General features: G+C 32.2%; 1 protein-coding gene across 1 annotated transcript; it reads right to left on the reverse strand.

Moving 5' to 3' along the window:
- Positions 1-10,523: 10,523 nt before the first annotated feature.
- On the reverse strand, positions 10,524-13,597 carry LOC105787957 (putative disease resistance protein RGA4). The gene has a single exon (XM_052625630.1). The coding sequence runs from the start codon at positions 13,310-13,312 to the stop codon at positions 10,928-10,930; it is 2,385 nt and encodes a 794-aa protein (XP_052481590.1). The 5' UTR covers positions 13,313-13,597; the 3' UTR covers positions 10,524-10,927.
- Positions 13,598-14,175: the final 578 nt, after the last annotated feature.

A 14,175-nucleotide genomic window follows, 5' to 3' on the forward strand; every position in this document is an offset into this window, starting at 1 on the left:
TTTTAAATAGCAACCTTTAAAACCTACAGGGGAAACACGGCCGTGTCACATGATCGTGTGTCACACGTGCCCGTGTCTTAGGTCGGGTGAACAAGAAAATGGCCAAAATTAAGCCTTTTCCTTTACCCACCAAAAACATGCACCTAAATATCATTTTCACATTTGAACAAAGCATCAAAACATTTCAAACATGCATAAAATGACTAATTCCAAATGACCAAATTCCATTCAACCAATATGCCATATAGGCACCTCAAATGAAAAGATACAATTTACCTAAACATATACATGTACTTAACACATTTCATTCATCAATACTTAATTCATTTTCCATCTCAAAACTTAACATAAATTGACCTATATCACTTTAACATAAACTCACCATATTTGACTACATTCATAACATTACAAATAGTTCATATCTACCTCAAAGCATAACACCACTTGTCTCATTATAATCATACCAACACATACCAAATTTGGTCATTACAAACATGATCAACCTAGCCATAAAAAAATCAACCCTCAAGGCATCAAAATACCATAAATTCCACAAATTCAAAGCAACATTACATGCCATAAACATTACTAAAATTTAGACATAAGTCCACCTATACATGCCATTATAACCTTGTCTAAAACATCAAAATCTACCGATATAATCGCTAGATAGTGTGGTAGACCTCTGACTAGCTTTTAACCAGATTGAACTTCCGATAATCTGTAAAGTAAGAGAAAGATGACTACATAACCAATGAATGTTTAGTATGCTCGTATAAACTTTAAACATAACATTTCATTTTATTAATGAACTTTACAAAATTGTATAAACCTTTACCAATGCCATAGGATTAATAAAACCTATATAACACCATCAAACTCATAAGTTAGCATACTTGTTCAAGATACATATGAAGTCAATCGTATATATATAAACATTAACATTTAATTCATCATTGTTACCATAAGATCATGTTTCTATCTATTTACTTACTTACCGTTTCTAATACCAAGAGTTTAATATAAACCTATTCAAGCATCATCAAACTCACATGTTAGTAAATTTATTGACAATCATATAAACTTAATTAGAACATAAATAGCTTTCATAGAAAACATTACATAAGTATCAACCTTTTCTTCTAATTATGAACCTTTCCATTAAGTCACTTACCATTCCATTCATTTTCTTACTTATTTCATTTGCATAATACAAAGTATAAACATAAAATTCAACCATAAGTGTTCCTTTCATCCATAATCTCAACCGATGAGTTGTAACATTCAATTCAAAACTCAAATATATAACAAATCCATCAAAATCATAAAACAAGTTACTTTACTGAGATTTACAATCCGATGAATGACTTACATATACAAGTACATTGATAATCCAACCATAACACGCCAGAATCTCATACAAACCAATCCCTCCAAAACACACCAAATGCTCACAAGAGCTAGTCTAACCGAAACATGCCAATGCTCATAAGAGCTAGTCCAACGGAAACATGCCAAACAAAGAGTATAACACGAGAGTTCGCAATAAATGTTGAATCTCGATTTACTAGGGAAATGAATATACATAACTCCATAACCATCTCCACTCCAATTTCCATAGCACACCATATCTTAACTGTACTCTATCCCGCATTCAAACCGATTCAAACATCAAATTCAATAGCATTTCACAATTATTCTTTCATCAACAACAATTAAATATATCATTCGTACCATCTAATTATTCAACAATTCATATAAATGTTATATTTTAAACCATACGAACTTACCTAGCTAAATTTGCAGAAATGTCAAAGTACAGGGGCTATTTGATAATTTTCTATTTTCCTCGATTTTCCACTCGATCTTGATCTAAATTAATAATTTCATTTATCTCTTTAATTTAGATAGTAAAACAATTCATTTTAAGCACTTTAATATTTTTTACATTTTTACAAAATTGCCCCTAACATTTTACATTTATTCAATTTAGTCCCTGAGCCTAAAACATGCAAATTAACCATTTTTATTGCAAACCCATGCCAACCAAATACTGATAACATCCATTTTAGCCCATTTTTGTAACAATTTCACTTCAAGTCCTTGAACTATTACCATTTCAATAATTTAGTCCCTAATCGACAAATTCATCAAAAATCATTTAACAAAATACTTTTAAATACTAACCAACACTTCAAAGTCATAATTTAACATCTAAATTCACAAATATTCATCAATGAAAATATTCAAAATCTTTAACAGTTTCAAAAACGAAGGCATGGATTAGTTGGACCAAGTTGCAATGATCTCAAAAACGTAAAAATTACTAGAAACGGGTTAAAAATAGCTTACCATGCAAGGATTTAAGCATAGATGAACCTTGACTATAATTTTGTGGAGGTTCGGTGAAGAACAAAGCAAAAAATGGAGAAGAAACATTATGTTTTCATATTTTAAATCTTTTATTTTCTTTATTTTAATAATAAAAATAACATATAAACATATAAATTTAAAATAATTTAAACCTTTAACCGTCCACCATCTTAAAAATGGATAATTTATCCATTAAGGCCATCCAATTATGTTTCTTTAATCAGTTAACACCTTTAAACTAATAGCAATTGACTTTTTCAACTATTACGATTTAGTTCTTTTTTCTTATTTAACTATCTAAATATTAAAATTTATTAACGAAACTTTAATACAACCTTAATAACACTCCGTAAATATTTTTATAAATATTTACGGCTTGATTTATAGAATCGAGGTCCCGATACCTCATTTTGTAAAACCACATGACCATAGGGTCATACCACTTGAACCCATTTGTTCTTCCATTTAACCAAAAATCATTAAATAAAAATTTATTATCACACCATATATTATTCATAAATATTAAATAATAATATTTACGGACTCACACGTCGGATTTGTGTCCTCGAAACCACTAATCTGACACCATTGAAAAACGGGCTGTTACAAACATAGCATACCATGTTTTTCAATTCACTACAACTTATAAATATATCTATCAAAATAACTTTAAAACACCCTATGTATATACATGCCGTAACTCAAGACTCAAAATGACCAAATAGCTATCGATTCAGTGATAGGATACTGTGAGCTTCGCGTTGGTCTGGCTTGACACATTCTACAAGGTATCAATCTACAAGAAAAAAAAGGGAAAACAACAGGGTAAGCAAATATGATGCTTAGTAAATTCATAGGCGTTAAACAAAACTTACCTTAGCTTTCAATTAAATACATAAAGCTACCACAAGTTGCATATTTTAGCTAACATGGAAAACGAAAACATTTATATTTTCTTTTTGCATTAAAGCATCTGAATTTCATTCCTGACAATATTTAAACATAAAATTCACCAATTAACAGGAATTAATTAAAGAACAAGTTGATTTGAGTAGGTAAAATATGCAAAATAAATATGCTATCAAATCCCCCTACTTAGCTTATGCTTGTCCTCAAGTATATTGTATGTTCCTACATTAGAAATTATTCAGTAACTTATAAAAAAATCAAGCCTTTTTCCACAACCATGATCAATGTAAACAATTTAGGCGAGAAATGAATAAGCGTTCAGATATTCAGTTTAATCAACATGTGCCCATAAAATCTAAACATGTAATTCAATCATTTCACTAAATTGAATTTGAACCAAAATTTGCAAGGTATTTATTCTAAATTAACTATATAGTAAATTTGGGACATAGTCAAACCTTTTTAAGCGAACTAGGATGACAACCTAAGCACCTTACCCTGGTTACTCAATTTGACATGTCTCCAAATAGGCTATTTTTCCTTACTCATGGCAGCTCGATTAGTGAAATGTTTTCAAGTTTTTGATTCGTCACTTGAACCTTTCTACTTGAGATGAGATGACAACCTAAGCACATCCTCCCAGTTACTAAATTCAGTCACTTTTTCGAAGTCTTCACTCATAACTTGAGCCATTAGCGGAGTAGTATTTTTATTTTTATTTATTGTTATTAACTTTTTTCTCTTATTTATTTACAAGCAAATACAATATTCTTACCAAGCAATTATAAACAGTCAATTTTCATGAAACAATCTAATTACATATATCAACTTTATAACACACATGCCGATTAAACTAGATAATTAACACTTTAATTCAAGAATCGCCAACTATCTAAATTGACTAAGCAATGGAATTAGAGGCTCAATGTTAAACAATTTAACAAATAATCTAGCATAAGAATTAACACATGTGAAAGAGAAACAAACATGCATAAAAAAGAAAATCAGTCATGCATGCTTACTAATCCAACACCCCCTACTTAATCCATGCTTGTCCTTAAGAATATTGTATAAAAATTAAAGTATAGTAGAGAGAAAGGTCAAGTATACTCCCCGTGTATATTTAACGTGGTTGTCGACATTGGGAATGGCTACTTTGCAAGATGGCAAGAATTGTTGAGACTTGGGTTTATTTATAGAAAAATGGATTGAGTTAGGTGTGTGTGTGTGTGTGTGTGTGTGTGTTTTATTTAGGTTTGGGGTGTTGGGTTGAGAAGAAAATAAATGGCAGTACTGAGCAAGGCGTGCCCACGCCAAGATCGGCATCAGATTTCCAAAAAAATCGACAACCTCTGCCACGTTCCTGAAAACACACATTAAATGGATTAAATAATAACCTTGTTATTATTTATTTTATTTTCAGTCTAAATTTTACTGAAATTCAAAATTAAAGAAATTAAAATAAATTTGGGTTGCCTCTCAAAAATCACTTTTGTTTAACGTCGTTAGCTTGACGACCTTAAATGTTATCCATTTGGCTCATTGAGAAATTATTTTTAGAAAGAACTTGTCAAGAAATAAATGAGACATGTCAGACCATGTATTGACAGATCTTGGAGGTAAATAAAATAGTCATTCTCTAGCAGAGTCGACTAACGAGAAAGGAAAAACACTCAGTTTAATTTGATCCTCGGTTACTCCCTGACGTTTCATGTTTGTGCAAACCATATGAAATTCCTTGAGATGGGTATGCGGATTTTTATTTTGCAATCCCCGAAAGGTGGGCAATTTATGAATCAGACTTAATTTCAACTCGAACGGTGTTCCTCCTGTTGGATAAGTTATACATAGGGCTGTTGTTCATCTGGGGTTGCTACGAGTTGGCGGATATTTGCTTTGCGATCTCGTCTGGGTCGTCGAATGAGAAAATGACCTCAGTGTAAGATTTAGTTTCAAACTCGAGATGTGGTCATTTACCGTGTTGAATGGCTTCTCTTAGCAGTTTTTGAGCCAACTTCTTTATTTCTGGTTCAAATTCTAGAGACCCAGATTCTGATTTGGTCATAAGGAAAACAAAAAAACTTAGAAAATATTTCTAATCCCCGGCAACGATGCCAAAATTTGATGGGCGTTGAAACCACCAAATAAAAATTCCTATGATAAAATAACTCTAAACAGTAGTAAAGAGAAGTAGGGTCAAGTCCACAAGGATTGGTTATTATGATCAACTTTCATCCTTTTCTTGTGCAAAGAATTTCTGTCGTGGCAATAGTCGTGCCCATGACTCGAAACGAACTTGCTGAAATATAAATAAAATAAATTTGTGGAGTGAAAATGTCTAGAAATTAAATAAGTGAGATAGTAGAAATAAACAATTATATAAATTGAAAATAAAATAAAATTAGAAAATGAATTTGAATTTGGTAAACATAATTATAAAGCCTTAGCCCTAGACTCAGTGAATTCTGGTTTTTGAATCGATCCTCGGACATGAGTTTTCTCCTTTAAACAATAAGCTAGTTGCAGCGACTAAGGATGTCCTAACCACCAATTCTTCCTCTCGTAGTTCATTCCGGTATGCCTTGCAAACCAACCCCTTACTGATTATCTAATTGCGATACACACGTTCGCGATTCAAGACTTTGGTAGCCTTACGTTCTGAAGAACCCAACTCAGATTAACGACCTCAACCGTGCTGGACGTTTAAATCTGATCACTACCTCCCTTGACGAAAATCCCACTAGTATGACCTCGTCAGGATACGCCAATTAATTCGTGGGAATCCGAATACAACACGAGCGACTCGTCTTCCCAACTGTACGCTAAAACGACTCCAGCCCAACATGCAATTTGTGTTTAAATCGAGTTAACTTTAAAAGATGAATTTTTCAATCCCGATATTTCGAAGAGATGATGATTATTGTTATGAAAGATTTTTAGTGTAGATACATTTCTCACGATCCTTGACCGAAAAGAATACCAACCTAAAGCTAAGTAAAGATTTAGTGAAGCATGAAATTAATCATGCTTTTATTGGTTTATGGAAATGGTGGTAGATGAAAAGGGAAGGGACTTGAAAAGCAATAAAACAATTTTGTAAAGAAACAAGGAAATAGAAATGGAATGGCAGTATGCTTACTGACGCATGAAATTGGAAGGGAAAAAATAATTTTATTCAATTCCAAGTGAATTCAAGTGTGTCCTTTCTAATCCACCATACCATCTATTTATATATAAAACATATACTAAATCCAGGTTAATCTCACCTACCCACTAATTACATAAAATATCATATTTTATTTTCTAAATTTGGCTTTTACAGGGTAAAAAAAATCTGATCAGCCCTTAAAAGTCTCCAAATTTCTGATTTGACCCCTTTTCTATTGTTCATGCTCCAATTGAATAATTTTCTATTTGTTTTTTTTTTGCATTAAAGCATCCGTATTTCATTCCTAACAAGATTTAAACATAAAATTCACCAATCTGCAGGAATTAATTCAAGAACAAGTTGATTTGAGCACGTAAAATATGCAAAATAAATATGCTATCAATCTCGGTAATCATCTATAATCAATCCGTACAACTGTGCACAAGACCTTATTGGTTTTGCAATCATATCCTAACATTTACTAAGTTCAAACAGACATCTATTACACATATGTAAATTTTTTTACAATTTAGTCCAAATCTCACCTTTATACCAATTTACCATAATCAAGCATAAATGCACAAATCAAATACATAACGATTAAATCACATTTATACCATATGAACTTACCTGATCAAAACAACAAACAAGTTGAACCTCTAAGGACTATTGGACAATTTTGGCTTTTCCTCGATTATCCCCAGTTTGATTCAATTCTTGGTCTAAATAATTATTTTAGACAATTCATGAACACCAAACATTCTTATATCATTCCATGATATGCATGAACCTATTTAATTTTATTTTTGAATGCCTCTTAAGTTTTGCATTTTTTTCAATTTAATATCTAAAACTGAAATAATAATATCTTTCAAATTCGAGCTTAGATTTCAAAATCGATCTCAATCACATCCATTATAGAACATCCACTATCTATTATTATAGAAGTTTCATATTAATTTCAAAATTTATTCACTTTAGTCCTTATGTTCAAAAACTAGCAATTAAACATTACAATCTAGTCTCTTTTCACATCTAATTTTAAAATCTATCAATTTAATACTAATTTCTTCAATAAATCATCAATGTTAACTTTCAAAAACTTTAACAGTTTTACAAATCGGTACATGGGCTAGTTAAATCAAGCTCTCATGACCTCAAAAACATAAAAATTACAAGAAAATGACTTAATTGAACTTACAAATTAAGGGTCGAATGTTTGAAGCTTCCTTAAGGGTTTCTTTCTTTCTTTATTCAGGGGAGAAGAAGATGAATAGAAAAATAAATGACTTTTGTCTTTTAAATTTTAACTTATATACTTTTGATTAAACTTAATTAATCAAAATTAATTAATTAAACTTTAATTAACCAAACCTTAATCTTAATTAGTCAAATTTAATGGTCTTTAACATCATCCACCACCGTTTGGTGAAAAAACAGTCTATTTATCAATTTTAATTTTAGCTATTTAAAATTTATAGTGATTGAACTTTTACAATTTGGTTCTGTACCATAATTAAGCAATTAATAGACAAAATTAAAGGACCAAACTTTAATATTCTTTTATACCAACTCCATAAATATTTATATTTAATATTTAATATTTAATATTTATAGACTCGATTTATAGAAATAGGATTCTAAAACCACCTTTTTTGACTTTTTGACACCATTGGAAATGGAGTTGTTACAATATGAATATGATGCTAATTGATGGTATTGGACTAAATTATGTATAAATGTGATTGGAATACTAAAATTGTACCACTGATTGGGAAAATCAAATGCAAACTAGCCCTGGGGGTGAAATGAATACGAATGAGTCGATAGACTCCAGGAATGAGCTAAACGATATAAAATCAAAGTAAAAGAGATAAGGTCCATGAAACATGAATGTTTTGATATTGATATGTATTGGATGACTGTAAATTGTTAAACAAGTTGGAATTGAATATATATGTTGCAATGTCTTATAGGTTGTTTTAGTATTGATATAATTGTGCTACACATACAAAATGATGGTTGAAAATGCTTGACACTTTGGAGTATGAATTGGTTGGATATTAGATGCATACATGCATATTGTATCTTGAATAATTTTGTTAATGATTTTGTTATATATATCTTGAAACTTGGTGCTTCACAATGCAAAACACACAAGTTAGAAACAAGGTTGAAGGCAACAAATAAACCAAAGTAAACAACTAAAAAAGAACGAATAAATCAAAGAAGTCAATCAATATTGAAGAAAAAGGTTTGGTTTTGAAAGGAGAGTTCTTTCTCGATGTTTTCTTGTCAAAACAAGGTTGCCAAACATGAAACAGTCAAAGAAACAATAAAATTGAACAAAAAGATAAAGGAGAGGAGCAGGGGTATTCGACCAGTAAGTAGAACTCAAGATTTAGGGCTCTGGATGAACCCTCGAACTAATCTCGATGCACAAGGAAGATTTTGAACCAGATCTGAAACAAAAGAGCAAAATAGTTTAGAAATAAAATTAGAAAGAATGAAAAAACACACACAAAGATTTCATAGGGAAAGAGGCGTCTAATGGGAAAGTCCAAGATTAGGGAGAACTAGGGTTTCTTGAATGAAAAGAAACCTATCTTGTACCCCAAGCAAGTCCAAATTCAAATCTAAAATTGAGAAACAAAAACATATTGTTAGAATGATTAAAATTGAAGCAAAAACAATCTTCTTGTTTAAAGAAAGAATCAGAAGAAAAGATAAAGAGAGATCTATTGTTTTTTGTGATCTTGATGGATGAACAAGTGATAAACGATCCTTCTTGATTGAACAAGATTTGAAATTAAAAAAGTAAAGATTTAGAATAAGAAAAAAAAACTAAAACAACAAAGAAACTAAAGAAAGAAATAAGATGGTGATGGTGTGAAAGATAGTGTCCTAAGAAGTTCTGGGTTCAGCTGACTCCACAACCCCCTTCAAGCAACTCTAATCTCCCTCTCCAAGAAAAAGTTCTTCACAAGTTGAAGTTGAATATGATTCTCACAATCTAAAATATTGCTAAAACAAATTCTAAAAAACTTAAGAAGAATTCTCAAAGAATAAAACTCAAAAAGTTTTATTAATAAGCAAAAGTGAAGTGAATAACAAGGGGTGGTCGACCATCTATATATAGCCCCAAAGGATAAACATCAAAGCTTAAAACTAGGGTATAAATAAACATGCCAACCAAGTGCCAACTCACATGCCAACTAAACACTCTAACTACTAACATAAATAAAATATGAAAAATATTTCTAAGTGTGGTGGATTAAGGAAATTCAACCAAGACATGCCAATGGGCTTACTTGGGCCGAATGTACATGGTGATCCACTTATTGAATTAAAATTGGACTAAACTATTAAAGTAAGTTACAAATGGGACACTTTTACATGTTTGGCCAAATTTTCAATTAACTCATTCATAAAACATCGTCATGGGCTCATGGACGTCCCAATTGGTTGATTTCACGAACATGTACTTGTGATGTATTGATTACAAGATTGGTTTTATTCAAGTTCAAAAGTGTGATCCATTGCACACAAGTTTCAAGATTCGATTTCTTGGACCAAGAATTCTAGGATTTGAAATCTTGAATTTTTTTTCCTAAAACATAAAAATAAATGGAATTGGATCAATAGCTGGTTTCTTGATTTTCTTTTTCCTCATATGTGCATGTAAGGCTTTCATGATGAAGTATTGGATAGTCTCATTTAGTCTTGCCTTGATTTGCTTCACCTTCGACCTCATTATTGGGCCTTAAGGTAGAGAAAGCCCATCACATCCATGGTCTCTTTTGTTGGGCCTTGATGCTTGCATCAATTTTCCAACCATACACATCTAGGAAATTATAATTCCTTGCAATTACAAGAGATCGATTACTTCGTAATGTTTAAAAACACCATAAAGGGAATTTGAATTTGGCTTTCTAAAAATATAACATATATATTTGCTATTGTAGCTTTTTACATTGAAAAGCTTTATTTATTTATTTATTTATTATTGTAGTCTAATTAACAAGATTAGAGTATTGACTAACAAGAGTTGGGTGTAGTTGTAAGACACATTACATTCCAATGGAAGAATGCATGTTCAAATCTTGGACACAATCTTGTTTGAAGAGGTAGTCATGAACCCAAATATGAATCGTAAAACAACATTAAACAAGGTCATTGTAATCTGGTATTCTTAGATAAAAATATAAATGAAATGGAGGAATGGAAATTGAAATAAATATCATTTTGCAGAGAATCATGGGGTTGGGTTGATCAGTAATTCTGGAGCTGTAATTGTATTGCCATCCAAAACTATACGAGAGGAATGAGCAACCTTGGGCCAACCCTCACCGATTTCTTGTTGGCATCTTTGGCTTACAAGAGTACAATCTTCAATCTTCAATTGTTTGAGGCGTTTCATGGTTTTTGGTAGAGTTGATAATTTTGGGCAACACTTGATCTCAAGTTTTTCAAGTGAAGTGAGATTGTGCCACTCTGCTAAAGTTGTGAGGTTCTCACATCCTGTAATGGTAAGTTCTTTAAAGTGTTGGCGGATCCCCGTAAAAGCCATTGGGGTAGAGCCTTCAACTTTGGCAGATCTGCGATGTACAATGATTGAAGGCTGAAACCTGTATCAACGAGGTAATCTTCAATATAATCTTCTTTCTCTTTGAGTCCCTGTGCCGTACTCAAATCAAGCTTTTCGCAAACCCCAATAACTAGAGCTTGTAATGCAGCTACGTATTTCAAGCCATGTGGCAGTGATACCAATTTTTTGCAATCAACAATCCATAATGTATGAAGAGATGTGAGCTTCTGAATCCCATCAAACAAATACTCCAGATTTTCACAGCCATAAATAGCTAAAACTCGAAGGGATTTCAAGTGTTGTAATCCATGACCATGAAGATCCCGTTGTTTTGTAGCTAATAACAAAAATCTGAGACTGATCATGTACCTCATATCCTTAGGCAACTCTTCAATTTGGTCACAACCATCTAAAAACAGAGTTTGCAAATTTTGCAACTTACAAATGGAGTTGGGAAGTTTCTTGATGTTGGGACAGTTGGAAATGTCGAGAAATCTTAAATGCTTCAAATTACCAATCCATCTGGGCAATACCTCGAGAGTAGACCCAGAAAGATCAAGCATTCGCAAATGTTGGAACCTCTTCAAACATGTTTCAATAAAGGATTCGCTGGTTGGACCGTTTCTCAAATTTGGAAGCCTAAGCGTACGCAAATGCCCTAATTTACCAAGGAATTTGGAAGCATTTTCCTCGGAAGAATCAGAGTTAGTAAGGCATACATGTCGGATCCCTGGGGCAATATTTTGCTCAAAAGTGTTGACTATACAACATTCATTCTTTGCCACTGATAATGCAATATCATGTAAAAGATCATGAATTTTGAATGCATCAAAGAAAAATGCCAAATCATAATCTTGAAAGAAAGATCGTGACAACAGGTCATTCAAATACCGCTTACCAATATCTTCGGGATTTTCATTTTTATGGGAGGATTCAAGAAGACCATGTGCCATCCAAAATTGGATTAGACCAAAGCTTATAAAATCAGTATCCTTTGGATAGAGTGAGCAATAAGCAAAACATTGCTTCAGCTGAGGAGACAGTTGATCATAAGTTAGTTTCAGAATTGAAAATGTTTGATTTTCCTTTTCCATTAATTCCCACGTCTCACTATCTTTAAAAACTTTCCACTCCTGCTCTGAAGTTTTGGAGAAAAGTAAACTCCCCAATGTTTTCAATACTAGAGGAACCCCTTTGCATTTCTTAACAATTTCTTCTCCAATTTCCTCAAGGTTTGGATGTTGTTTTTCTTCACCTTTCTTGAAAGCGAATTTCAGAAACAAAGATAAAGATTTGTCGTACGGAAGAGCTTCCAAATGGTGTGGGGAGATTGTGCCTGAGATCTTTGCAACTTGGTTACTCCGAGTGGTGACTACAATTTTGCTTCCGACAGCTCCTCCTGCAAACAACTGTTTCAGTTCCATCCATTTTCTATTATCCTCGTTCCACACATCATCTAAAACAAGCAAATATTTTTTAGCATTCAAGCAATCTCGCAAGACCTTCTGTAATTGCTCCAAATACATACTTCCAAGGTCTCCATCACCACCTTTTCCGGCTTTAATGGCTTTTACTACTAATCGTTTCAGATCAAAATCATCGGAAACACACACCCATAGTTTCAACTCAAAGTGAGCATCCACAGCTTCATCATTGAAAACCAGTTTGGCAAGGGCCGTTTTTCCCATACCTCCAATTCCAACTATGGGAAGGACGGGTATGTCTTCCTCATCAGCTGGATCATCCTGCGTCAACATCTTTACAATTCTTCGTTTCTCTTCATCTCTGCCAATTACCTCTGATTTCTGTACAAAGGAGTGGGTCTCCCTCTCCGAGCGCCGGTCGTGCCTTGGGCCAACATGTCTCTCAACGAGATGAAAATTATTTTTCAAAGCAGCAATCTCATGAAATCTCTGATTGAGTTGTTTAATCTTATGGGCCATCTTAAATCGAAAAGCAAGTGGGTTTGAGCTTGAAAAGAAATAGCTTACCTTCTTACCAATGCTTCTCTGTTTCAGAAGCTGCTTCCTCAATGCTTGAATTTCGAACTCATCCAATACATCTTCTGCATCGTAACAAACATCCTTCAACTCTTGTAGCCAAACCCGGAGATGATTGTCATCAACCTGTTTCAGTTCAGCATCTAAAAGCACAGCTTTAATAGTAGTTAAAGTCTTGTGAAGCTTTTCAAGGTCCCTGCGAACATCCCAACCTAGGCTGATTTCTTGATAGGCAATTTTGGTTAGTTTAGAAAGGACGTTTTCAGCAATGTTAAAGGCAAAGTATTCAGCCATGACCGCTGGGAACGGGGGAATACGTCTAATTTCTGTGATGATGGGTTATCAATGGAATCAAGTAAGGAAGAAAGTGATCGAAAATGAAGAGAATAATGGACATTTAATTTTGTGAATTAAAAGATTAAATTTAAAAACATGTATGAACATAGAATAGAATTTTATATTTACGAATGTCCGGTGCGTTTGACTATTTCTTTTCGTTGGTATAACGGTGCCTCTGACCATTATTAATAATTATATAGTAGGTCTAATGTACACCTATTTGATTTTTATGTTAACTATGGTTGTCGCCCAAATTTTTATAATTTTCACGTACAATCTCTCACTCTAATATTTTAGACAATTTTGTTATTAGAGCATGTAATATGTATAAATTGTTGATTTAATTTTTATACTTTAATTTGATTAAGTTTAATCCTTAAATTATTTTTATTGTTGATTTTTTGTCTTCACCTAAATGATACAATTGGTTAGATGAAATTTTACTATTAGTTTTGCATTATATTTAAGCTTTGGATTTAGTTCTTATTCTCTAATTTGATCACTTTTAGTGCTTTTACTTTTGAATTTTGAAATTTCAACCTTGATACAAATAATAATTGTTTAATAAAATAACTAAATTAATTTCCTTTTATAAGTATTATATGAAGATAACAAGTTAACATGATATTATATATTTGATAATATGTTTGTCCCGTAAAATTTTAAAAATTGTTGAATTTAATGTAATGGATTTAAAGTGTAGATTAGGTTAGGATTGTATTTTCAAGTAGTCTAACAACCAAGACTAGTTCAACAAAAAAATCAAATTGAAAATCAAATTTTAATAATTTTCATGATTCAACATGGATTGTATTAAG

The sequence above is a fragment of the Gossypium raimondii genome, chromosome 2 (assembly GCF_025698545.1).
Source record: "Gossypium raimondii isolate GPD5lz chromosome 2, ASM2569854v1, whole genome shotgun sequence".
In the NCBI taxonomy this organism is placed as follows: Eukaryota; Viridiplantae; Streptophyta; class Magnoliopsida; order Malvales; family Malvaceae; genus Gossypium; species Gossypium raimondii.

Coding starts and splice junctions, on each gene's coding strand:
- LOC105787957 (XM_052625630.1), bottom strand. CDS start 13,312: ATGGCTGAATACTTTGCCTTTAACATTGCTGAAAACGTCCTTTCTAAA.